Genomic DNA, 26,234 nt, shown 5'->3' with positions numbered 1-26,234 from the left:
TTCTTTTAGTAACCTGTAAACAAACTTCAACCCTTCTTCTAATCTTCTGATTCTTTGTATTTTCCTTCTCTTCATTCTTCCTGATTTCTTGTGTAGACGTAGTATTATTAACCTGTCATGTTCTAGTGTTGTTATCGTGTTGAGTTATCATGTAACTGTTCATACGGCTACGCATAAAATTTTGAGAAATACTATAATCTTCAAAAAGGTTTTCAAAATCCCGTTCCTTCCTATTTTTCGATATATTATCAATTATTTTGTTATTAATAAGTGGGGACTTCTCGTAAGTTCACAAATAAGAACACTACACATTATTTTTTTCTGAATATTTTTTCGATAATTCTAAAACTTTAAACAATTAACAAAGATAAAAAAGAGTTTTCAATACAAAATCCTTTAAAATCCTTGTTCCCATTCTCCTTTACACTAATTTGATTCAAAGCATCCCCTAATTATTTTTTCACTTCCCTTTAATTTTATATTTACCATAGTAAAAAATCTTAAATTAAATAATTCGTCTATATTAACTAGCAATTTCCATCGTGGTCCAGACAGCACAGAACCTACAATCTTCATTTTTCTTCCTTTTAATCATCCATTAAACACCCTCATAAACTCACCAAATCTTTCATTAAGATCTTCCTAAAATTCCCATCTCCGATCAATCATCAAATTTTATCAAACCCCTTCACAAGTACAATTTTCTCCAGGCGATTAAAACTCCATCTAATCCATATTTCTCATAAAGGTTTGATTTTGACACTGACCCATATCAAGATTTTGTGTTTTGATCATACCCTTTTGTGTTTTCGCAATTTTGAATAGAATTTATTTTGGATCTTGCATAAAAATTTGATCTTTATTTGTATGTTTGTTTTAAGGATGGGGGCACTTATGTCAAGATTATGGTTCTTGATGTTCCCTGCAAAGGAGTATAAGATTGTTGTGGTTGGACTTGATAATGCTGGCAAGACCACCACTCTTTATAAATTGCATCTTGGTGAAGTTGTTACTACTCATCCTACTGTTGGTAGTAATGTTGAGGAGCTTGTTTACAAGAATATCCGATTCGAGGTCAGCCTCGACACAACCATTCATTTAATCTTATGTTTATGTTTGTTTATTTATGTGTATGTGTGTGTAAGAGATGACATTGACTATAATTCTATTATTGTTAGACTAAGAAATTTTGTGGATTAGCAGATGACTATACTTTTATTACTATGTTTTAGTCATTAGTTAGAAGAGCACGAGTTGTTGAATTTTTGGTTGTCTTGCGGTCTTCAGGATTAGTAAGATATAGTGATACTGATGACGTTTTTAGAGCATTGGTGGATATAATATTTGCACTGAGAAAGAAAGACGTAAGGTTAAAATGATGATATCATGTGAATTGTGAATAAGTAGATACATCAGATTTATATATATTGCAGTCCCATGTGTATGCGACTCGGAAAGGTGAGTTTAGTTGTCTTGTACCTCCTAAGAGGCTAAGCGCTGTTCTTTAGTTGCCTGTAATAGTGTTCTGTTATTTCTGTTGATTTTTTGGTTCCCAATTTATTGAGATCAGATTCTATGAATACGACTTTGTTGGCCAGTTTTACGTAATTTGGTCATCTAGACACGTATGCATTATTTATATTAATATTTCTACACTTTAGCCGTTTATATTATGCATATCATATACTAGTAACTCTTCTAAAAAAGGCTGCTGAAACAAGAATGGAAATTAAACTTGATTATTTTGTAATATGTACTTTGCTCTTGTAATCCTATTGAACATGTAATTATTGCCTAATACTAGTATCTAAGTATATATAGCATTTGAATCTGGAAATTGGTTGATCCTCATTAAGTCATGAGATGTTTGTCTACTATAAGAACTTGTAGAACAGATATTTGTTTTAAGTTACTCGGCTTTTGGGTTAAAATATACACAAATTTAGGGTTTCTGGGATGCGATGTCAATTATATCCCTGCATACTTGTCATCTAATTATGTCAACCAGATGAGAATGAGTGGACTTTTTCCTGCAGTCGGAGCTGTGTTTTTGTTGAACGTATCTCCACATTAGCACTTCTCTATAAATGTATCTGTGTGTTACTTTTGACACAAGTTTCACATTTTGTTAGTAATCATCATAGACGGACAAATTAACCATAAATGCCTTTCTTAAGCATCACTGTGGCATGGCTTGTAGATTCTCGTGGAAATGTTATAGAAGGTATTATTTAAAACGGCACAACTGATTGTATTATTTCTAATATTCACGTAGTGTAAAAAATCAAATTATGATTTTCCTAGGGTTTTAGCCTTTAGGTCAGTAATCCATATCTCCGTACTTAATGTAAAATTTGTCTACTTGTACACATATCCATAACTTTTCTTCAACTTCCGATTTTTGTGTGCGGTACTGCCATATTGGATGAGACGAGTGATAACGTTATGGTTACTAGTTCCAATTCTCTCATAGTTGGAGCCAAGCCAGGTACTGTGCTGTGTTTGGTTTTCACTTTGTACAACTAATAATTGAATACCTGTCATGACCTATTGTGGCGTGTTTAAAAACTCCTTTTGGTGCCTTCCTTAATATCGAAGTACATACCTTGATCTCGGTCATGATAAATGGGATGTATTTTTTTATTAAAAATAAACGTTATAGGACATTGGATTCTGACTGATGCATGGTTAAGCTTATTATTTTCCTTGAAGATCTTATCTATCCATTGCAACTCTGCCATACAATGGGCGTTGACAGTAAATATATGTTGAATGCTTTCTACTCATGCAAAAGCTTCTACCAGGGTGAAATTATTTGCATAAATTTGGCTAGACATGTGAATGCTGATGATGCTTTGAATCACGAGACAACATCAAAACGGGGAAAAGGCTAGTTATGTGTAGTATAAACAATGCTGTATATATTGGAATATGTCTATAATTTTCTTTCGTGATTGGACTTGACTAATTTAATTTTCCTTCACCCAAAACAGATTCTCCTTGTTTCAGTAATAACTTGTTTTTTTGCTATTAACTTGTTTTATCTTCACTTAAATGGAGTTGAATGGGAAAAAATCTGAACTAAATTTTTGGCTAGTATTTACAACTTATTATTGCTCCTCTATTAAAATATGGCTATTCATTTCTTTCACCACTTCATTGACAAATTTTCTTGTAGAAAATTTTCATCCCTGTCGCATGTGTATATATAAATATGTTTCGATGATCATCCCTGCATTCTTGCACCTATTTTCTTCATAGATCTTAGTTTTGTCTAAGCCTAGGCTTCTGTCAGTAGGTGTTTAAGGTCTCTTTAAGATAGCAACTGTGTGATATATATCCTGGGAAAATGAAGAGTAAAAATATAAAACTTGTTTCAGCCTTTCAGGTAGTCGATCAGATGTCCTTGCTAATTTTTTACTGCAAACTTATTACAAATCATAAATTTAAACTTGTTGCACACTGTAAGAGACTTGTGAAGCACATCAGTTACTTGTCTTTGTTAGGGCCTTCTCAGACTTTCAACCAAATTTGAGACTTAAGCTAGACTTTAATACACACACACACACACACATGTATATATATATGTATATGTATTAGTAAAAGCTCCGTTGAGTTAAATTTCAACAGTAAGCCCTCGTAGGTAAATGATTTTTTTTCAACCTATGTCATTTGTATAGAGCTAATCAGCCCCTTTACATAGTACGGGGCTATCGATATATATTTTGTCACACCTAATTTTAACTTTAACTTTGCTTTTAAATTATAGATTTTGGAGCCATAAAATAAATATAAAAGAACTATATATATGTTACTATGTAAGTATAGAGTCCTAATATATTTACCTTGGAGTTATGTCGGCTCTGCTACTGCTATTATATTGCTCTGGGAGTCTTGATCAGAATCATGTATAATTTGTTTTAGGTGTGAATGATTTACTTATCTTCCTTATCATAAATAATATCACACATAGGTTGTGCGAGTAATGGTATGTAACACTGAGTGCAAGTACAAGGTGGGAGACAAAATTTCGTTAAGATTGAAGATCTAGATATGTGTATTTTTTTCGATATATATTATTTAAGCAGCAGTGGGATTTGATTGTATATCATTAATTTATTGATGTTTGCACATGACTAGCAATGCTGAATTAATCACTACTTCCACTTGTTAGATATGAAAGCATCTAGACAGAGATGATAGGATTCAGATTGTGTATTATTCGTTACTTATTGGCAATTTTTATGGTAGTGTAAATGCATATGATATACTTATCAAGGTTATCACGGCGCCAAGTCGACCCTCGACGCCCAGTCGCTCGACTAGTCGTAAAAAGTCGACAAAATGTTCATTATACATATAATTACTTGATTTAATTTATAATATAATTGAACATGATAGTTTTATAATTAAAATCAAAAGTAATAGAATAGTAAGTTCAAAATATGCACGGTACACCATAATTATTGTTATGAAGACCCCAAGTCGGGTTACAAGACTCTTGGGCAACCTTCACGTCAACTAGTCGACGACAAGTCGGGTTTCGAGACTCTCGGCCCATGAGTACCTTCGCGTCGACTAGTCGTCGACTAGTCGTCGACTAGTCGTCGACTAGTCGTCTTCGTGATAACAATGATACTTATGTTGTTGGATATTATTATAGTATGATGTAAATGCATATGATTTGTTTAAGTTGGAATATATAAAGAATCATATCCCTCATAAAATATGTCTCTCAGACAACTTTTATTAGGAGTTGCCAGGAGTATTTTTAGCAACCCTTCCTTTCACTTATCAAATGTAGCAGTAAATTCTTGTGTGAGATGAGGGTGTGCAGTATACTATAATCTGTCTTGGCCAGTTTTTAGTTGCACGAGAAGAAGATGGCGAATTCATGAGGAGAATTCTTTTGGAAGCAACAAATGTGATTTGCAAAAATTTAAAATTTGTCACATATATCTCCTTTCAGTAGTACGCTTGCATAACAATCTGTATGAGAGAATATAGTGTTACCAAGAACTGGAAGTATGATTAACCTTACAAATTCAATCATCTCTATCGTGGTTTAAGTTAATTTCTCATAAGTTAATTGACTTGAATGATTTGATGCTTTGTTGGGAATTGTCTTTTCATTCTTAATCAGATCTTGCTGGCTGCTTTATATTTATTTATCTTTCAGTATTAGTCATTTGCAAGCATTATAGTTTAGGTCTATGAGCTCTGTATCTGTCATTCGATGGTATTGGGTGGTAGGGCATTTAGTAACTTCTTTTTCTGCATTGCTATGGTCAATATCAGGTATGGGATCTTGGTGGACAAGATAGACTACGAACATCATGGGCAACATATTACCGTGGCACTCATGCTGTTATTGCAGTAATAGACAGCACTGACAGAGCTAGGATTTCTATTATGAAGGATGAATTATTCAGGCTGCTGCCACACGAGGATCTTCAGAGTGCAGTTATACTCGTCTACGCAAATAAACAAGATCTCAAGGATGCCATGACCCCTGCAGAAATTACTGATGCTTTGTCTCTTCACAGTATCAAGAACCATGATTGGCACATTCAAGCCTGTTCAGCTCTCACTGGGGATGGGCTCTATGATGGGTTAGGGTGGATTGCCCAGAGAGTTGGCGGGAAAGTTACTAGCTAAGAATTAAACATCTTAAGAGGCCAGACACTGCCTTCTCCGTGTTTTCTTGAAGATGTCTCATTTAATTTTTGTTTATTAAACTTGTAAGTTTTTGCACAATGTAACAGCTTATAATCCAGCCTGGGGCTTAGTTTGCTGAAACAGTTGATCAATGTACTTGTTCTCTTAGCAATGTATCAATACTTGCTGCTGGCAACATTTTACTTGATATACATATAAAAAAAATGTAATTCGGCACAAAGGGTTATCACATTATGTTTTATAACAATATGGGTTTGCTCTACACTGATAGCATGCTGTTTTGATTATCAAGTCCTTTTGACCTTTGATGTAATTCTTGAGATTGAAGAACTTGTCAACATAACCAGCATCCACAACCGGTTGGATCCTGTAACCTTTCAAACCATCTATCCCAAGCTGGAACTGCAGGGCCATCGGTTCTGCAAAACAAGTAAAATGATGTGCAATGGTTATGTTATGTTGCAGACATGACACTGTAGTAGAAGATACACACAAGTGAGTATTACATTGGCAGCAGCGGATCTGGTCTTGATTCCACATCTACAAGCAGTCTAGCGGCAACCATAACAGAGATATCAGGAGGTCAGTATAAGTTATTTTCAAAATTAATAATAGAAGTGCATTGCAGGCCTGCAGGCTGCAGCGATGTTCTCATACTTACTCCTTGCATGCAGGGGAGGCCTTCTCCATCTTTTTAATCTGATCCAGCTCTTCCTTGAGTACAAGATTAGCACGCAGAGTGAGTACCAGTATATTTAAAGGAAACAAGTTGGTTAAAGATGATAATCAACTAAATAACATAAAACAGCAGTAAACAAGACTCACAAGAAAAGAAACAAAAGAACACATACAGACTATACAGTTACATAGACTTGTGAAACTAATCACGAATCACCTATAACAAAGAGCAGTTCTTAAATACTCTTGTAATGTAGTCAAAAAATATTCACCTCAGAAAGTACTTATTAACAAACCAATGAAGTAACTAATGCAATACAACAAAATTAAGCTCAAATATGTTCCTCCGAACATGGTTATTACAACAATCTATTAGCAAATAAGTCAAACAGTAAATTTCAAGAAATGAAAAAACCTCAAGAATTCGAGCTTCCTGCTCAAGTCGCTTCAATTCAGCTAAAATCCGATGCTTCCCTTTCGTATTAGCTGATGCAACCAACGATAGCACCTGCTCTGAGTTTTGTGATTCCATGTAGAAAAAAAATAGCGCTAAGCTAAGATGTAGCCCTGAAAAAACAAGTCTGCAGTGATTGTTTTCAAGAATGACATGTAGTGTATGTACATTTACATATACTGTATTACATGTATGATTGTGAATTCTGACTACTATGTAACTAAAGTCTATGTATCTGTTTTGTTTGGGAGAAATTTTGGTAAGCTAAACAGAGAGCATTTTTGTAATGTTTGGTGAAAGGTGGTGGTTGCTTTCTCACCTTTTTCCTTTCTCCCCACTAATTATAAATATCATAACTTGAAATATACATTTCGTTTGCAAGTTTTTGTGATTTTATATCTGAAAACTCTGATTTCTGTTTAATAATCTCGAAAGAAATTGCAGGCATGCATACTAATTATGCCTGACAGAGCTGATGAGGACCACAAGCACTTTGAGGTCATCTGGGAGCAGTGGTGCAGCACTGGTGGAATGAAGAGTGTGCTTAATTTTTCCGAAACAGTAAATATTTTAATCAATTATCAAAAAAGGTTCTGCAACTCTTATAATCTCGATTACAGACCGACTCATGCACCTTAGAATGACTCTTGAATATATGCAAAACTGACAATGGAGCAACTACAACTTGTTAATATGAAAGCACAAACTTAATCTTTATTACAATCTCAGACAGGGTATAGGCCATTAATGTCAAAAAGTTCTCTCAAGAACAAACCTATGGAAGAACAAACATGGTAATATTGGAACACTAAGCAATGCATCTGCATTTTTAATGAGGTAGTCTTCGACAGCCTTGTACACCCCCAAGATCTTATCTTTGCCTTCTTTGCAGTTGGCTTCATTGAGCTCAGTGTCGCCCTTTGGATAACAATTGATGTTCATGGTACATTTTGTTCCACCATCTGCTGGCTCAAACCTAATCTCAAATTGCATCTTTTGGATCTTATCTGTTAACCCCACTCCCTCAAATATGCTATGTGTAAGTGAACGAACTCTCATCTAGCGCCTCAACCTTAAGTTTGACATGACCACCTGCATCAAACAAAAACATATCATTCTCTTCATATTCTGTGCTATAAATAAACATGTGCATTTTATATTCCTTTATACTGAGTAATTCTTAATAGAAAAGGCAATGTGCATGTAAAAAGATAGTTTTCCTTTGTAACATTGCTGAGATAGGTTATGATACTATGACAGGATGTTCAGTACCTTTACTTGTATCATGACTGAGAAAAACGCGTTCCTACATATTTCTGTAACCTTGAACAAAGTTGATTTGTTTGACACTTCCTGCACCTCCATTGCCTTCAATAATCTCTATGCTCTTGACATGTTCTGGCACGATTTTAGGAATCGAGTTCTTAGAGTCAAGAATCGAAGCCTTAAATAATCTTGCTGGTGCAATCGGAGAAGTGTGACTGCCGCTGAAAGTGACCACACCCATAATTCTCCTTATGCTATTTACTAATCAATGATTAATTAAAAAATGTGAAGCTTTGGCTCTTGCATATAGGAAAGATCTTATTTAAATAGAAAGCTTATTTGAAGAGCATTTCTTTGAATAATTCAAAATGTGAGAAAATGATCTTATGAATAGGAAGAAAGCTTGATTTCCGAATGACTCTTTAACAATATTATAAGTAATTAAAAGAAGTTACAACTACTGAATGCGATTAACAATTTCAATTACTTTCACCGCAGTTCAAGGTTAGAAATGTATCAGCTCAACTCGAAGCTAAGAACAGAGTGAATTTTCTTAGCTAAAAATGGATAATTTTTGATGAATGTGTTGGTGTACGATATTAAGGGTAACCACATTCTTAGGGGATATGTACCACAATGTGATTGTGATATATAGATTCTTTTATCAGCTCAACTCAAAGCTAAGAACAGAGTGTAACATAACACAATCTTTATTAATGTTCGATTCAGCCTTTGACTGCCACTGTTCTGAGAGAATTAATCAGTCATCCCATAGTCTTGTCTATCGTAGTTTCAAGGATCACGAAGATAAGGGACTCGAAAGAGACCAAATTTTCTACCGAAAAAGACATAATCAGTCACTGAGGAAGAACAAGTTCATGTTTATCGAATTTTGCCAGAATTCAGATGAACCTGCTGGAGAAAATGAAGTGAATATGACAAGCACGCAACTATGCAAGAATATGGCAGAAAAGTAACCGAGGCTTTGGATAATCTGTTAGGCCAAGGTTCTGTCTTTAATTATTTGACAAATCCAAAATTTTATGTCATAGTCAAGTGAATAACTGAAATGTAGAAGCTAGAAGGAATACCTTTACATACTTCAGTAGTCATTTCATATATGTCTTGTACTAGGGCCTGATCTGAAATTCCTGGCTCAAGTACAATCGATTTTTTAAACCAAAAAGATCGCAAAATAAAAACGTTTGAGATCATATTTTTAAAAAAGGAGGATATTTGGAAAAATTATGGAAAATGTGGGAAACTATAACTACAAATAAATATATGGCTACGCGTTAAGAAAAACAATTTTAGTCTGTAATCGCATGAAATGATTGTTGAGCACGTGTTTTGAATAGTTATAAATTTTCTCATTACGGGTTTGAGAACTGTTCTCACTTAAGCGCGAACCTGCCTACGATTTAAGTACAGATACATGGCCCTCTTAAGGTCAGTTCTTGTACACACTTGTAATGAAAGTAATAAAAGGGAGAGGAAGAGGGTAAATGAGAGGCAATGCGAGAGAATAGGGGGCTGACCAGAACACAAGTAGCTCAAAATATGCCTTGTTAACTAACTTACCGTCCTACAAATCCTAAATATAGTCACTCTGTTTTCTCTTATTGAACTATCAATTAGCTTGTACTATATATTTATACTTAATTCTTTTTTAATTTTGTTTTCTTTTTATTAATCTCTGCACATTGCTTCTGTTCCTCCTGTGGCTCCATTCCACTCATATTATTACACTAATCCAAAACTACCATTACAAAGTGTAAGAGCAACACAGAGAGATTGTAATAATTTTCCTGTACTTTAGATTGATCTGTTTACATTTTTGAAGGGCAGGGCATAAACATGTTGCAGGAGGACTCCATGCATCCTCCCGGACAATCGCAGATTGTAATTCTCTCAACTTTATTCTTCGAGTGTGTGCGTGTGTGTGTGTTGATTTTTCACCGGTTTAACAGGCTTTTTGATTTAGTGTTTGCATTCATTGATTCATGCAGACAAAAATCACAAGGAGATGATTATTATGCATGTTTGTTGATGTTTTCTTGATCAGTTTTTCTTAGCTTGTAAATACTCTGTTGAATGTTGATGCCTAATAAGTCCTTCCAATTTCTCTGAAAATACTTTCATTTTTAGAGTTCTTAAACTTGCAACAATTTGTTGTATTTGCTCCTGTTTCTGTTACATGCATCATCCTTTCCTCTCTACTTGTGAATGGTCAATTTTGAAAAGTTAAGTTATCCTCTTTAAAAATTCTTCAAATTTTGTAATGTACCATGCGTAAACTCATTAAGATTCTTGAAGAACATATCTAAAGGTGATTTCACTTTCAGAGTTCAGATGCAACTCATAATTATCTTTTCACTTGACTTATACATGTCTCATACTAGAATTAGCTTCCAAGAGATATATTACATTCTTGCAGAAGTCCCCCCACCAAATTGTCCTTTTCTGGATACAAATTCATCTCAAAAATGTTACACTTCCTTATGGCAATCTATTTTCTGTACTTCACCGTCATGATCAGTACAGAATTTTTTATCTTCTGATCACGCGTGCTGCTTACATTCTTCTGTTCCTGATTCTTTTATTCAGTTAGATCTATCACAAGTCACGACAATAGGATATTAGGCTCTTAATGCTTGTAAAGCTTTGGGGCTTTGTTCTTATACCATTCCCTAGCCTATATAAGGGATAGTTGGCAACTAAACCAATGGAAGTATAACTCTTTGTTATACTAAATCAATATCTTATACAAAGTATGCTATGAATTATACACCTTATTTTTAGGTGTGATATCTCGAATTTATGGAGCTTAACGATTTGGTCCTTGTTCTCCTGATGCAGGAAGAAATTTCAAGTCCACTAACTGCTCAAATCATGGAATTCTGTGAATCTGGATTATTCCCCGAAACACTACAAAACTCTGAAGTTGTTTCTACTTCCAACGCCTACTACGATGACCATTCTTCTTATACCAGAAATCTTTCCTACACTACTCCAGAAGTAAACAAAAGTTGTAGTAGCATAGTTAACAATGAAAGCATAAAAACACCCAAACCTCTACCTCCGAACACTTGTAGCAATCTCTCTATGATCTTTGCTTCTGCAGAAGACCTGGACAAAAATGTATCAGGCTCAACAGACTTCTTTTCTACCCCTTTCTCTGTTCCAAACTTCGAAGATGGCCAACAAGAACAGTTTGATCTCTCATTGCTGCAAAAGAACGTTGGAGTAACAGAATATGGTTTTGAACCGGCGTTATATCAAAATGCACCTGACCCTGCTGTCCCTCCTCCTCTGATAGGACCTCCACTAGGACCATTACCTTCACTTCATGTAGAAAATTGTTTGTCCTCGCTTCCTTCTTACATGCCAATGAATTCTTTGTCGTCACCTTCCTGTTCTGTCCTTGATCCCGAGTTCCTCTCAGGCAATCTCAATTCTGCTTTACCTAATAGAAAGCCTGAAAAGTTCAGGGGAAATCTTTTCTTAAACAATAATCTGCAACTTCAAGAGCAAGACGACGAGGTAGAAATGGGTGGAATCTTCGGTGCAGATCCTTTGCCACAGCTTTATAACACTGACCTTCAGGTACTACAATTTAGTAACACATATTCCAAAATCAACAACTCAGCATGGCATAGTAAGGTCACTAAAAATCTAATTATTTGTTTTCTGTCTGAAAAAGCAGAATAATATTGTAGATGGGAGTGTAAACTTTACTCCTCTTCCAACTGAGATTACTAGCTTGGAAGATCCTGCATACAAGGCCAGCAAACTTTCAGCTGAAGAAAAGAAAGAGAAAATTCATAGATACTTGAAGAAAAGGAACGAAAGAAACTTCAGCAAGAAAATAAAGGTCTCTTTAATACTTCCTTGGCATAAAGTTCGATTTTTACATTCCTTGATGCTTCAGTTTCTTAAAGAAAACATGCAACCCTATGCATTATACTCTTTAACAAATCATTGTTTACATTATTAAAACTCGCAAACTAACGATAAGCTTTCATTTTGTAGTATGCATGTCGAAAAAGTCTAGCAGATAGCAGGCTTAGAATTAGAGGAAGGTTTGTAAGGAATGGTAATTTTGGTGACGGCTCCAGAACAACTTGTAGCAGCCATGAAGAGGACACATATAATGATGTAAGGCCTATTCAAGTATCTCCTGTACTGATGGACAATCAAATTATAATTTATTATAAGAATTGTGCATACATTAACCTAAGCAAAGCAACTTGAAGAGTTAAATTTATATTTGTTTCAAATTTAATAATCTCTACAGGTTATGGTGAAGGATGAAGACGACATGGTTGATTCTTCGGACATCTTTGCTCAAGTCAGCAATGTGAATACATATACATGCAATTACTCAACAATTGAATCTTGGATTTGATCATGAAACCATATGAAGAATATTAATTAGTTTGCTCAGGCCCCCTTCTATACCAGGATAAGGATTAATAACCGGGGGATATATTATTGTTCTTTGTGAGTTTATAATCTGAGGAACAACTTCCTCAACATTATCTGTCATTGTAACTAGTACAAACAAATGAATAACAATGTAATTTTTGTGTAAACAACCATCTACTATATATAAATCTCCTGACTTCAATATCCTATAAGGACCTTCTTAGTTGAATTGTTGATTGTTGGTCCCTTTTTCTTTAGGCATAGATCTCGTAAATGAGAATATTAGGGTGTCGAAGGGACTCGTACTGTTACCGGTTCACTTAAAATCTTAAGATATTAAGAAGCTGACTTACGGGGATCATATTTTCTCACCAACACTTTTTAGAAACGAAAAAGTTGGCAAGGAAAAGATTGAAATCTCAGCCAGTTCAGATATAATCATACATGCCAAGTGAAATTAGTTTCACAAATCTGATGTCTTGATAAACCTACATTATCTCTATATTCTTATCCTTTTTAGTGTTTTTGAGTACAGAAATAGTATGAGAATAAGAAACCTTCACTGTGCTTACTGCAACATTGCTTCTTGAGTATATCTATTTGATTCTTTTACCTTTACTTTTAAAAAATATATGTATCAAATTCTGTCTTTTATAAGTACCAACCTCGTAATCTTGTTCGTACAACGTTTCACAAGATTCACTGCCTTTGCAAACAATTTAATACTAGTCCCTCTGTCCCATTCATTTTTATACATTACCTTTTAACACGTTTTTTAATATTCATTTAAAACATAACTCCATAATAGTTTTTAAAAATAAAATAAAATAAAATAAAATAAAATATCCATAATAGTTTTTAAAAATAATATTCATGTATACTTTTTTAATTTTAAATAAAAGTTCTTTTATTCAAAAAATAAATAAAAAAATATTATAAAACTATATTTTATAAAAGTCTCGAAATATGTGTAAATAATGAATATATAATAGACAGAGGGAGTATATGATAGTAGTAATTACTAGTTTAGTACTGATCTAATGGATAGAGTGAGGAAGGCAGACATGCGATATAATTAAGATGGAGGCCTAAAATTTGGCATATTTTGTGTGAGTGCTAACTATCGGAGCATTTTTCAAATAAAGATGTGAAAATGATGTGTACTAGAAAGAAAAATAAAAGAAAAATATTTACACGACGTGGCAAAATTGGCAATGTATTACATGTACTTTTATAAGTTAAGCTTGTAAAAGAGCAAGATTGACACCCCTCAACTTGAGAAGAAGTCTGTTGAGGGCCTCAACCTCAAGCGATGCCAACTTCGCCTTATAATAAAATAATATTATATTTTAAATTTTTTCTTTTTCATATTAATTCAAGAAAAAAATGTTTAATAAAAATATATTAGAGAAAAAATATTTTATGCATTTTTGGACTATATTGGGACTACAAATGAAGTTGACACCTTACTTTTAAGATACCAATTTTTGGCAACCCATACCAACTCATTTTACACCCCAATAACATCTTTCAACTTCAATAGAATGTTAACAAGAGTGCCAAGACACGTCATCCGGGTGACGTTTACATTACTGCTTATAAACTTCACACTAGCTATACACACTTAATAGTAATATGTATTGAAGGAATCACTACTTTGCTTCATTATCAAGAAAATCTTGATTTGCTTTACCCCAAAACAAAGAAAGTGAGACCATCCCACATTCTTCACAAGAGCCCAAAAGGCCATTGTCTTCCCTCTCTTTAAATCCTCATCAACCCTCAAATCTTAGAACTAAAAAAAACAAATGGCCACCCAGTTGAGCATTTTCATACGTGCAATCCCCCGCACAGCCTCCATGCAACCCCAATGCAGGTACCCTCATGGTGCATTCAGCATCGAACCACGATTAACATCGATGAAGAACTGGAGAATTAAGGTTTCTGATGGCCGGGATTCATATCTTGATATGTGGAAGAAAGCTGTGGAAAGGGAGAAGCAGGAGAATGAGTTTCGAAAGATCTCGGAGAATGTTGTTGAGCAGGAGGAGAATGTAGAGACAGAGGAGGTGTTGGAGAAGAAGAGTGGTGAGTTCCAGAAGCTTTTGGATGTTTCTCCTGAGGAGAGGGATAGAGTCCAGAGAATGCAGGTCATTGATCGGGCTGCAGCTGCGATCGCTGCAGCCCGAGCAATTCTCAAGGAGGATAAGCCGGAGGAGAGTTCTAAAGAGGTTGAGGGAAGAAATGATGATGATGACGGTGATGATCAGGGATCTTTAGTATCACTTAGTTTTGAAAATGAACTAGAAGGTACATTCACTAATTAAACTATGTTTTTAGCTTAATTTGGTTATGTCTGATTAATATATTTTGGTAATAGGATTGGTGTCAATGCAGATTTAAAATATATTTATGAAATGATTCAGGAGTAGCAAATAATTTTGCATTATACTAATACTGAAGTGTAGCAGTTTAAGTTTGCAAGTGCTTGCCACTGATTCCTGGAATTAGTAAGGAATTAGTAACTGAATGAAATGCCAATCTTATGGAATTGGTTAGAGTCTAAGAAGTAAGGATACGGGTGCGGGGATGCGGGTGCGTAGTGCGGGGATACATAAATTCGGTAATTAAAATAATATGGGGATTCAGGTGCGGGGGAATATGGAACATATATTTATTATAAATATATATTTGATGTTATGAACGATGAAATCTATTAACAAAACTATTAGTTTTATGCAAATTGTATCAAATACATGATATAAACATCTATAACACAAGAATTTAAACTAAAATTACTTATATATGTAGTATATATATTAAAAAATATGTATTTTAGTTGAGAATTTTTTAGAATTCTGAATATCGGAGTATCCCAAGAATCCAAGTATCCAATACGGGGGTGCGTGAGGATACGGGGATTCGTTGGGTGACCGAAGAATCCCGGCTTCCTAAGTTAGAGTAAATGTCGTTTTGCATTTTCTTCTGTAAGATTTAAAAGGAAGAATCTAGCCGAAAAAGTGATCATCTTGATTTTAGATATTTTTCCTCTTGTTAAGATACTTGTTTTGGTCAATTTTTAAAGTGAGAGCTTAATGTATACTTTATTGTTGTCAGCAAAACGGAGCAGAGAAATTTCAATCATTGTGTCTGGAAATGAGGGAAAAATCACACCAGGTCCAAACTTCTGGTCCTGGACACCTCCCGAAGATAATGTTATGATCTCTGATTATGAAGGCAAATTACAGTCACCTGGAGTTACTTCTCCATCGATCAATGGTACCAGCCCTGTTATAGAGTTGGAGCGAGCTGTCGATAGTTTGTCAATCCCATTCGAAAGCAAACTTGAAAATGTTCACAGCCGTCCTCTACCCCCTCTCCAATCACTTGCAAGACTTGGAAATGTAGAAATGTCCAGCTTAAATACGGAGACACCTCATGCGGAAGAGGAACATGAAATTGATTTTGTATTTTCAGATAATGCAGTGGAAGCAGCTAATGCTCTTATTGAAATTGAAATCGAATCACCTGAAGGTAACTATCCAGATGGATCAAGGTGGTGGAAGGAGACTGGAACTGAGGTGAGGCCTGATGGGGTGGTTTGCAGATGGACAGTAAAAAGGGGTGTCAGTGCTGACAAGGTTGTTGAATGGGAAGAAAAGTATTGGGAGGCTGCTGATGAATTTGATTATAAGGAACTTGGTTCAGAGAAATCAGGACGCGACTCTGCTGGAAATGTTTGGCGAGAATTTTGGAAAGAGTCTATGTACCAGGTAGTTCACATTTCATGCATGTACTAAATCTGATGTAATTTCTTTAATCGCATTGCTAGATTGGAGTTGAAAGATTGATATACTAATTACTATACAGTGACATGCTTTCTCGCGCTAGCCACCCCCGTAGATGGCTAGATTGTTGGAGTTGAAAGCTATAAATACTACATAATGATCTGTTTTCTCAGGCTAGCCACCCGTGTAGATATCTGCGTCAACATCAGTACTAATTCCTCAGTTGAAATAAGCTGAAAACATTATATGATTAATTATTAGAGGATCGAACTATCTATTACAGGTTTCTTGATCACGTATCTTTTAACGAGGAATCAATAACATGCTTTTCATGCTTAAATGTATCCATTTGTAGTTTATGCAAATATGCTGGAAGGATAGAAGTAGTCAAGTCGAAAAGACTACTTTTATTTAACTGGTGAAGTGGCTAGATTGTATTCACAACCTCTTATTTTGTTAATTTTAGCTTCTTTCCTTTCAATTCTTATTACTTTTCCTGTTTCCTGTCAAAATGCAGACCTTAGACCTAGTACACCAGTTTTAGCAACTGAGTTCAGATTTGATACTTGTGTACATATGAATGATTGTGTATGCTTATTTGGCTGATGCAGTTGTTCTTCTGTTTTTCTACAGAAAGATGGATCTTTGCATCTTGAAAAAACTGCAGACAAATGGGGGAAGAATGACGAAGGAAGTGAATGGCAGGAGAAATGGTGGGAGTCCTATGGCGCCTCTGGCCAAGCTGAGAAATGGGCTCATAAGTGGTGCAGTATCGACCCAAACACATCCCTCGAGGCTGGACATGCACATGTCTGGCATGAAAGGTACCAAATAATAGTTGCACATATTGAAGATCAAATTTAATCGGTACTTTTAATCGTTTCATCAAGTATAATAACTTTTTTATAGCGCCAAAGGCCTAAGACTACATTTTTACTATTGTGGATTCACAATACTCAGTACACTGCAGCATCAATGATTTGTATTACTTCCATTACCTAAAGACATGTATTTTATAGAAAGTGTGTTGACATGATTTTGCAGGTGGGGCGAGCAATATGATGGGGAAGGCGGAAGCACAAAGTACACTGATAAATGGGCTGAGCGTTGTGAGGGTGAGAGCTGGGAAAAATGGGGCGACAAATGGGATGAACATTTTGATACAAAGGGTCACGGTGTAAAACAGGGAGAGACATGGTGGGAAGGAAAACATGGAGAACGCTGGAACAAGACATGGGGTGAAGGTCACAATGGCTCAGGATGGGTGCATAAGTACGGAAAGAGCAGCAGCGGTGAGCACTGGGACACTCATGAGAAGCAAGACACTTGGTATGAAAAATTCCCACATTACGGATTTTACCATTGCTTTGAGAATTCTGTCCAGCTCCGCGATGTAAAGAAGCCGTCTGAGTAAATAGCTTTCGGGCAGTTCGTGAAAATAACCAAATAGTCATACAGTCACTTCACTGATAATACTCATAGTTGTTTACTGTGCTTCGTAGAGCAACTCTTCTTGGTCAATGTAAATGTAATTGATTATTTCCATGCTATCAATAACAATGGTTTAGCATATGCCAGATTAGCTAACAAACTGGTTTAGCATATGCCATTTCAATCAAACAACAAGTATTAATTTTTCCGGAAATGGAATATGGAATCATGTTAGTTTTATCAAATCATGCAAACTTCTAAACGAGGGGAGTTAAATAATATGAATTAAAGCTTTTTAATCTGCAATTTGCGACGCTAATCTGGTGGATCATGTTTCACCAGACGAAAGAATCGTTTTTATAAACCTGAAGGGTCACATAAGCTGTGAAGAGTCACACAAGTTTTATAAACTTAACAAGTTGCATTGCTTACTTTTCAAAATTATATACCAACAGGGTTAATTTTAAAATGTAGTAGAAAATAAGGTTGTCTTTTATTCCTTCAAGCATCTATCAGACCTTCTATATAATCATGCAAAAGTCTGCATTCATAGATATTTAGGATTCATGGGACATCAAGCAGATGAAATCCTGTCGCCCCACATTCTAATCATACCGATACCCTTACAAAGCCCGGTTAATTGTATGCTTAAGCTAGCTGAGCTTCTTTGTTTAGCTGATTTTCATGTCACATTTCTCAATATTGACCATTTCCACTGCCGGCTCCTCCAACACACTGACATCGAATCTCGGTTTTCACAGTATCCGAGGTTTCATTTCGAGACTATCTCTGATGGCCTGCCAAAAGATCACCCTCGTTGCGCTGATAAATTTTACGAGATGATGGATGCTATGGAGAATGTAGTTCAGCCACTTCTTAAGGAGAAGCTGAAATGCGGAAGCTTGAGCAGCAAGTCCTCTGAGGCTTTACCAATTACATGCATTATTTCAGAAGCCATTATAGAATTTGCTCTTAATATTGCACAACAAATGGATGTTCCACTTTTTTATTTTGATACAATTGGTCCTTGTGCTGTTTGGACTTATTTATGCCTTCCTAAACTCATTGAAGCTGGCGAGGTCCCTTTTAAAGGTTTGTCAATCTTTGCCGATACTTAGACTTTATCTTCTTTTTTTTTTTTTTATCTTATATGGAATTCTTGATTTATTTCAAAATGAATTTGTTCATTAACATACTAATTTACACAGTTTCTGGGGACATACATGATGTTCATATGTAGCCTTAGTCTAATTATTGTAATTTAGTTCTGTCCCTCTAATAAACATTTGACACTGTGTAGATAATGACATGGACGCTAGCATAAGAAGTGTTCAAGGCATGGAAAGCTTTCTCAGGCGACGTGATCTCCCTCATTTCTGTCGAGCCAATGATACCTCAGACGAGGGCATTCAGTTGGCATTGACAGAGGCACGACAATTGCCCAAAGCACAAGGCATCATACTGAACACATTTGAACACCTAGACAAAGCCATACTCTCTCAAATTGGAACTCTTTGTCCCAACCTCTACGCTATAGGTCCACTACATTCACTCTACAATACGAAACTTGCAGCATCCATAAAATTCCTAGAGCCTACTTCGACAAATAGTCTCTGGAAAGAAGACAGAAGCTGCTTAACTTGGCTCAATGCACAACCACCAAAAAGTGTCATCTATGTTAGCATTGGAAGTCAAGTACCCATGACAATAAACCAAAAAATGGAGCTATGGCATGGACTAGTGAACAGTGAATCGCGATTCTTGTGGATCATAAGGCCCGGATCCATAATTGGAGAAACAACTGAGGATGTTGAACTCTTGGAGAGGTATACAAAAGAGAAGGGATGCATAGTGAGTTGGGCACCGCAAGAAGAAGTGCTAGCCCATAAAGCGATTGGCGGATTTTTCACACACAGTGGATGGAACTCAACTCTGGAGAGTATAGTTGAGGGTGTGCCAATGATTTGCTGGCCATGTTATGTGGACCAACAAGTGATTAGTAGGTACACTAGTGTGGTATGGAAAATCGGACTCGACACTAAAGATGTTCTGGATAGAGTCATGGTTGAGAAGATGGTAAGGGAGGTCATGATATTGAGGAGGAATGAGTTCCTGAAATCAGCTGTGGAGACTGCAAAGTTGGCAAAAGAGAGTGCAAGTCAGGGGGGGAGTTCATGGTGCAGTTTAGATAGGCTGATTCAGGACATTAGATTGATGAGCTTACCAGCATTGAAGCGGTCCCGAAACTGATATTAACCACTACAAAAACACTGCCTTTACCGACCGTCCGATCGATTGTTATAAGGTCAAACGAAATGGTCGAATTATTCCCGTTATTACTTTTTTTTGTCAAATTTTACATCGACTGATCCGGATTATAGACATGTGTACATATTACGTGTCAGGACCCATTTGACATGTCGTGGTACACGACCCTACAATGTCAGTGCCATGTGCATGAAAAAATCTAAGATGAATTCGCTCTTGCAATTCTGTACAATCAAACAAAAAAATTGCATTTTCACGTATATAAGGCTCTAGTCTATGTGGTAGTAACTTCTAAGTTTCGTATTCCCAACTAATACATTAGTTTCGTATTATAATACAATCCGATTAATCTCGATTTAGCCAATAGTTTTAAATTAATACCATAACTGTAGCTTGTATTTTATAAAACGGTTTATGAATATGTCAGCACACAAACTTACTCATGTGTCGCATATGTACTCTGATCGTACTTTTGATGGAGTTCTGTTCTAATTAATGTTAAAAATTATATTCAGCATGATTTGAAGTAATGAAATTGCAATTCGTCAAAAAAATAAAAAAATAACCACAACCGAATATCTTCCATTTAGCAATTTCTATAACACTACTGCTAATTTATCACATTATTCAAATATTTTTAATAAATGTTAGTTAAACCTGTGTTTTGTTGGACTCAATAGATTATATACAAAAATAATACACTATGTAAAATGCTTTTTTCATTATTATTACATATCATTCCTATATTTTTTCCATTCCATTTCTGTTGTTTGTGTTCTCGAAATTCTTCTTGAGAATACAAGATCAAATTATTTTCAGCTCAACAATCTAATTAGTAATGACAACTCAGAAATTTGTTATAACTAACTTCTGAGCACTCATAGCTTATATCGACTAGAGAATCATTCTCTTGCTCAGTTAGTAAGATAACTACATTTCTCTTCGCTCTCTCTCTCTCTCTCCCCTAGATTTTTATCTCAAAATAATGTATCATCTTCTTTACTTTTGTTATGTAATCAGTAGATAACAGTTACAGTTACAGTGCTTATAATGAATGGAATCACGCTTCTCTTCATGTAATTCATCAATTGTAATATGATATCAGAGCAGCTATGTCTCGATCTTGGATTATATTGATTGATTTACAATAATGTTGAAGTTTTGATCATCAGCTCTCTGTTATATCTTATTTCTTCGCCGATTTCTTGGTAAAATTTCATTCGATAACCTGTGATTCAACGATATTTTATATCTTGATTTCTCAACAATTTGCTTTGTTTTTGTATGCCTAGTAATCGTTCGATTGATAGATTCATTTGTAATTCATATGTTTATGATGTGTTTCTACTTGGTTAATTTGCATACTTGATCGTTGTATAAAGAGTTTAGAGATTTAGTGGTGTATTGATAAAGATCACGGTTCTATTACCGAGTTTAGTGAGAAATTATCAGATTGATAGATTCATGTTGGTTGATAAATCCAGAGATTTGTGAGTATTTTTTGATAATTCCGTTTTATTGTTTATTGTCTAGTAGTTGACGTGTTGGTAAATTAGTAAATATGGCTGAAGAAACAGTTGTAGATCTGTCTCAAAATCCTACATCTCTATACTATATTCATCCGTCTGATAACCCTGAGATGAAATTAGTATCTTTGAAGTTTGATGGAAAAGGTTATGGTGATTGGAAGAGATATATGATGATTAATTTAATAGCTAAGAATAAGATAGGTTTTGTAGATGGTTCGATTACAAAACCTGTTGTGATTGATGTGGTAGTTATAAGGCTTGGGATCGTTGTAACAGTATGCTAATTTCATGGATTCTGAGAGTTTTGGATCAAGATATTGCGAGGTGTGTGTTGTATTTTGGCACAACTAGGGATATCTGAGTAAATCTTTGAGGATAGATATGGGCAATCATCTGGTACTATGCTATTTTCTATACAACAAGATTTGATTGAAATAAAACAAGGACGTGATGTAATATCTGGATATTATACAAAGATGAAGATGATCTGGGATCAATTGGATGCAATTGATCCAATTCCTGCTTATGCATGTGCAAACTGTACTTGCAATATCAGAGGAAAGCTTGTTAAGTCACAGGAAGACATGAGACTAGTGGAGTTTTTGATGAAACTGAATAAAGGTTATGAGATAATAAGAGGGAGTATTTTGCTGATGAATCATTTTCCTACAATTTCTCATGCTTACGGATTGATTCTTCAAGAAGAAAATCATAATAAGTTGTAACAGCCTTCTACAAGTACAGATGATATTATGGCATTTGCAGTTAATAACAGAAGGAATTTTTAGGATAAGTATAAGCCACCTGGTTTCCAGAACAGACAGAATATTGGAACAAATGACATAAGGGGGACAAACACATATTTTTGTGATCATTACAAGGTTCCAGGACACAACATTCAAAGATGTTATAAATTACATGGTTATCCACAGAATTTCAGAAATAGAAAAGTTATTGCTAATGCATATGGAGAACATGAAGATGATAACAATGTTGTTACTACGGGAACTGATGGCAATATGGTTTTCACACCAGCTCACTACTCACACCTAATTCAGTTCCTTAACAAGGAGAAAGTGGAAGATACACAACTTGATGCTAAGTCTGCACATATTGCAGGTAAAATTTGTCTGTACACATTTAATTCTTCTTGGATAATGGACAGTGGAGCAACTGACCATATGTGATGTGATCTATTCTTTTTTTTGAATGATGATGTGATCTATTCTTATTTTCTGATTATAAGTAAATAGAGAATGCTGGAAATCACATCACAATTTTCAGTGGTAAGAAAGTTTAGATTACGCATAAAGGAGTAGTGTTGCTGAAAAATAATATAGAATTGCGGGATGTTTAATATATTCCTGATTTCAAGTTTAACTTGATTTGCATTCCTAAATTTTGTAAGGTTTCACACAGTAAGGTCACCTTTACTGATAACAAATGTTTTCTTCAGAATTGTTCAATGACACCACATCATCTTGGTAACTTCAGAAATGGCCTCTACTACCTTGATGAGTCTGCATAAATAGGTATACATGAAAGACAAGCAGCAATGGGAGTTGTTGATTATATTCAAGAGAAGATAAAGGTTTGGCACTTAAGGATGGGACATCTACCAGTTCCAATGTTACTCATATTGATAGTATCTTTGAAACCTTGTACTATAATATATATATATATATATATGTCATATTTGAGTTACTATAACTTGTTCTAGATTTGAGTTGATTTATTTGGATTTTTGGGGACCGTTCAAGGAAACAACTTATAATCATTATAAATATTTTGCTACTATTGTGGATGACTACTCCCGAATGTATTGGGTGTTTTTAAAGAAATGCAAGTCAGATATTACAACAGTGCTTCCTAGTTTTTTAATGTTTGTTGAGAAACAATATTTTGCCTCTGTGAAAAATGTTAGAATAGACAACACGCCTAAACTATGTGATGGTGTTCTGAAGCAATTTTATACAAATAAAGGAATTTTTAATCAAAGAACATGTGCCTACAGTCCTCAACAAAATGGCATTGTAGTTTGGAAGCACATGCATATTCTGAATACAGCAAGAGCTTTGTTCTTTCAATCAAAATTACCTCTACAATTTTGGGGTGAGTGCATTCTCCGTGCTGTTCATTTGATAAATAGAATTTCATTACAAGTTTTACTATACAAAAGTCCTTATGAGCTTTTCTTTGGTAATCAGATTTGAAACCTTCTAAACACAAGTTTGAACCTGGAGCACATCCTTTTATCTTTATTGGCTAACATGTGGCTAATAAAGGTTTTAAAGTTCTCAATATAGAAACTCTTCAAGTACAGATCTCAAAAGGGATATTATATTTCATGAATAACACTTTCCCTTCCATATTCAGAATTCAGGTTTTATTTTAACTCATCACACCACACCATTATTTCTTCCAGTGATTACATCTCCTATTCAATTTGAATTTTTCAATATACCAGATGTATTTCACTCTCATGTTAACTCTCATTCTGAGAATTCAAATGCAGACTTTCATTCTGATAATAATAGACATACTTCCAATAATATTCCAGATATACCTTCCATTGTTAGAAGAAGTACAAGAACTCACAAAGCACCAATTCAACTGAATGATTATGTCTGTCATTTCAGTTCTTTGGATTTTCCTGAGACATCACATTGGTGCAATCTTGTATCATTTAACCATCTGTCTTTTAATTCTCATTCTTTCATAGCCACAACTTCTTCTCTCATTGAACCCCATTCTTGTGAGGAATCTTCAACTGATACCAGGTGGATCCAAGCAATGACATCTGAGATACAAGTATTGCAGGCTAAACAGACATGGATCATGATTCCTTTACCTGGTGGTAAAAAGTCAATTGGCTGCAAATGGGTGTACAATATCAAACTTAAAGCTGATGGGACTGTAGAAAGGTTGAAGGATAGGTTAGTGGATAAAGGTTACAATCAATATTAGGGGATTGATTATAAAGAAATATTATCCCCAGTGGTTAAAAATGACTACTATAAGATGCTTACTTGCTATTGCAGCTAATAAATGATGGTTTTTACATCAATTAGATGTGAATAGTGCCTTTCTTCATGGGGAGTTGTTTGAAAAAAGTCTACATGATCCCACCACCTGGTTTTCTAATCCAAAGAATCTTGTTTGTAAGCCTATCAAATTCTTATATGGCTTGAAGCAAGCTTCTAGGTAGTGGTTTGCTAAGCTAGTGAGGGAATTGACTATTCAGGGTTATATGCAATCAAAAAATGATTATTTATTATTCATAAAGAGAAAAGTGGTCTATTGACAATTGCTGATGTGTATGTTGATGATATCATCTTGACTGGTGATGATACTATTGAGATTTAGGGATTAAAGTAACATTTATATAAGACTTTCAGTATTAAGGATTCAGGAAGACTCAGCTATTTCTTATGGATAGAAATTGGCTATCTTCAAACTGGAATATCTATGTCACAGAGAAAGTTCACCATGGAACTGCTACAAGAATCTGGGATCAAACATTTTAAACCAATTGTGAGGCCTCTACCTATTAATCTGAAATTGAGTGCTGAAGAAGGAGAATTATTCAATGATCCTAGTATGTACAAGTGTTTGGTAAAAAAACTAAATTTTCTAACACATACCAGACCAGACATATCATTCACTATCAGTTCTTGTAAAATCCCAGGACATCTCATTATCAAACTCTAATTAATACATTAGGACAGCAGGTCAAGGAATAATAATCAATGATTCTTCTAAGCTTACATTGCAAGCTTTTTCTGACTCAGACTGGGGATCATGCTTAGATTCTAGGAAATTAATTGTTGGCTATGTGATGAAGTGTGGCGCCCCAAAATCCGGGGTCAGGAGTCTCGGAAGCCACGCCATCTAAACTCACACAACTCACACTACAATATGTAAATACTCACGCTTCACGACCCCACACTTATCACACACACACACACTTACAGGTTATTGTCTTGGAAACGAACCATCATAACTAGAGAAATTTTATTACAACCCAAAAGTAATTAATCTTACCGGGAAGTGACCTTTAGGTAAGGCTAGTCCGCCGGCTAAATATACGTTTCTTGTTTCTTACCTTACATAAGTTGTGACGCCCTCAATCTCGGGGTTAGGAAATGAGGACTCACACACCTCTATTCTAATAATTAAATATGCATAAACCCCGATTAACTACTAACAGGATTAACAAGATAAAGTATGAGACAAGATTACAACTACCAATCAAAAAATATAACTTACAAACCCAAAATATTATTAAATAATCAATATCGATTCCGGCTGGGAACCGACAGATAACCCATTGTATCTTTAAACACATCTTACTAGGCGCGAGCTCACTCATAACCTGTACTACCTGCTTTGGCAACTGGAAGCCCTCAACACGGTAGGGACCACCAGGTACGCTCTTACGAGCAGTGCGCCTAAGCCTGGCCATCTTCTTGCTTAACTGCCATGGTTAGATTAAGACAAAACAAGTGAGTAGAAAACTCAACAAGTAACTATACAACAGTTCTACAATATCAATTCTCAATATACTTTGAACAAACTAGGGCATTCTACTTTAGCTAATCTAGGTGGCAGATTTCCATATATTTTTTTTTGTTTTCTTTGGGATAAGGAAAGGGTATCCGAAGAATAGTTGGGCTTTCAAGAAACAAAGCTCGAAACAGGACAAAAGCCGAC

The 26,234-nt window shown here is 35.2% G+C and overlaps 5 protein-coding genes and 1 long non-coding RNA gene across 6 annotated transcripts; 5 read left to right on the top strand and 1 right to left on the bottom strand.

Annotated features, from left to right (window-relative positions):
* Positions 1 to 541: 541 nt before the first annotated feature.
* On the top strand, positions 542 to 5,941 carry LOC141659274 (uncharacterized). Its single transcript, XM_074466070.1, has 3 exons — positions 542 to 748; positions 882 to 1,074; positions 5,299 to 5,941. The coding sequence occupies exons 2-3, from the start codon at positions 883 to 885 to the stop codon at positions 5,656 to 5,658; spliced, it is 552 nt and encodes a 183-aa protein (XP_074322171.1). The 5' UTR covers positions 542 to 748; position 882; the 3' UTR covers positions 5,659 to 5,941.
* A 26-nt stretch (positions 5,942 to 5,967) lies between these two features.
* Positions 5,968 to 7,089, bottom strand: LOC141659275 (guanine nucleotide-binding protein subunit gamma 1-like). The gene is made up of 4 exons (XM_074466071.1): positions 6,773 to 7,089; positions 6,341 to 6,393; positions 6,186 to 6,230; positions 5,968 to 6,098 (listed from the first exon to the last, which is right to left on the bottom strand). Exons 1-4 carry the CDS (start codon positions 6,887 to 6,889, stop codon positions 6,014 to 6,016), a joined length of 300 nt encoding a protein of 99 aa, XP_074322172.1. The 5' UTR covers positions 6,890 to 7,089; the 3' UTR covers positions 5,968 to 6,013.
* A 3,443-nt stretch (positions 7,090 to 10,532) lies between these two features.
* Positions 10,533 to 12,709, top strand: LOC141661978 (uncharacterized). The gene is made up of 4 exons (XM_074469017.1): positions 10,533 to 11,683; positions 11,784 to 11,951; positions 12,110 to 12,235; positions 12,375 to 12,709. The coding sequence occupies exons 1-4, from the start codon at positions 10,898 to 10,900 to the stop codon at positions 12,483 to 12,485; spliced, it is 1,191 nt and encodes a 396-aa protein (XP_074325118.1). The 5' UTR covers positions 10,533 to 10,897; the 3' UTR covers positions 12,486 to 12,709.
* Positions 12,710 to 14,227: 1,518 nt separating this feature from the next.
* On the top strand, positions 14,228 to 17,932 carry LOC141659273 (protein LIKE EARLY STARVATION, chloroplastic-like). Its single transcript, XM_074466069.1, has 4 exons — positions 14,228 to 14,815; positions 15,623 to 16,278; positions 16,927 to 17,117; positions 17,338 to 17,932. The coding sequence occupies exons 1-4, from the start codon at positions 14,314 to 14,316 to the stop codon at positions 17,705 to 17,707; spliced, it is 1,719 nt and encodes a 572-aa protein (XP_074322170.1). The 5' UTR covers positions 14,228 to 14,313; the 3' UTR covers positions 17,708 to 17,932.
* Positions 17,933 to 18,298: 366 nt separating this feature from the next.
* On the top strand, positions 18,299 to 20,268 carry LOC141661977 (7-deoxyloganetic acid glucosyltransferase-like). The gene is made up of 2 exons (XM_074469016.1): positions 18,299 to 18,816; positions 19,025 to 20,268. Exons 1-2 carry the CDS (start codon positions 18,369 to 18,371, stop codon positions 19,972 to 19,974), a joined length of 1,398 nt encoding a protein of 465 aa, XP_074325117.1. The 5' UTR covers positions 18,299 to 18,368; the 3' UTR covers positions 19,975 to 20,268.
* A 466-nt stretch (positions 20,269 to 20,734) lies between these two features.
* Positions 20,735 to 23,240, top strand: LOC141659272 (uncharacterized). The gene is made up of 2 exons (XR_012549685.1): positions 20,735 to 22,640; positions 22,978 to 23,240. It is a non-coding gene; the product is annotated as an uncharacterized LOC141659272 (long non-coding RNA).
* Positions 23,241 to 26,234: the final 2,994 nt, after the last annotated feature.

This window comes from Apium graveolens, chromosome 5, assembly GCF_009905375.1.
Source record: "Apium graveolens cultivar Ventura chromosome 5, ASM990537v1, whole genome shotgun sequence".
NCBI classification, from domain to species: domain Eukaryota; kingdom Viridiplantae; phylum Streptophyta; class Magnoliopsida; order Apiales; family Apiaceae; genus Apium; species Apium graveolens.
This window is presented reverse-complemented; position numbering and strand designations above follow the sequence as displayed.

Coding starts and splice junctions, on each gene's coding strand:
- LOC141659274 (XM_074466070.1), top strand. CDS start 883: ATGGGGGCACTTATGTCAAGATTATGGTTCTTGATGTTCCCTGCAAAG. Junction 1,075..5,298: donor ACAAGAATATCCGATTCGAG/GTCAGCCTCGAC, acceptor GGTCAATATCAG/GTATGGGATCTTGGTGGACA.
- LOC141659275 (XM_074466071.1), bottom strand. CDS start 6,889: ATGGAATCACAAAACTCAGAGCAGGTGCTATCGTTGGTTGCATCAGCT. Junction 6,231..6,340: donor GCCTCCCCTGCATGCAAGGA/GTAAGTATGAGA, acceptor GGTTGCCGCTAG/ACTGCTTGTAGATGTGGAAT. Junction 6,099..6,185: donor CCAGATCCGCTGCTGCCAAT/GTAATACTCACT, acceptor CTTGTTTTGCAG/AACCGATGGCCCTGCAGTTC.
- LOC141661978 (XM_074469017.1), top strand. CDS start 10,898: ATGGAGCTTAACGATTTGGTCCTTGTTCTCCTGATGCAGGAAGAAATT. Junction 11,952..12,109: donor ACTTCAGCAAGAAAATAAAG/GTCTCTTTAATA, acceptor TTCATTTTGTAG/TATGCATGTCGAAAAAGTCT. Junction 12,236..12,374: donor AAGAGGACACATATAATGAT/GTAAGGCCTATT, acceptor TAATCTCTACAG/GTTATGGTGAAGGATGAAGA.
- LOC141659273 (XM_074466069.1), top strand. CDS start 14,314: ATGGCCACCCAGTTGAGCATTTTCATACGTGCAATCCCCCGCACAGCC. Junction 14,816..15,622: donor TTTTGAAAATGAACTAGAAG/GTACATTCACTA, acceptor TATTGTTGTCAG/CAAAACGGAGCAGAGAAATT. Junction 17,118..17,337: donor GCACATGTCTGGCATGAAAG/GTACCAAATAAT, acceptor ATGATTTTGCAG/GTGGGGCGAGCAATATGATG.
- LOC141661977 (XM_074469016.1), top strand. CDS start 18,369: ATGCTTAAGCTAGCTGAGCTTCTTTGTTTAGCTGATTTTCATGTCACA. Junction 18,817..19,024: donor TGGCGAGGTCCCTTTTAAAG/GTTTGTCAATCT, acceptor GACACTGTGTAG/ATAATGACATGGACGCTAGC.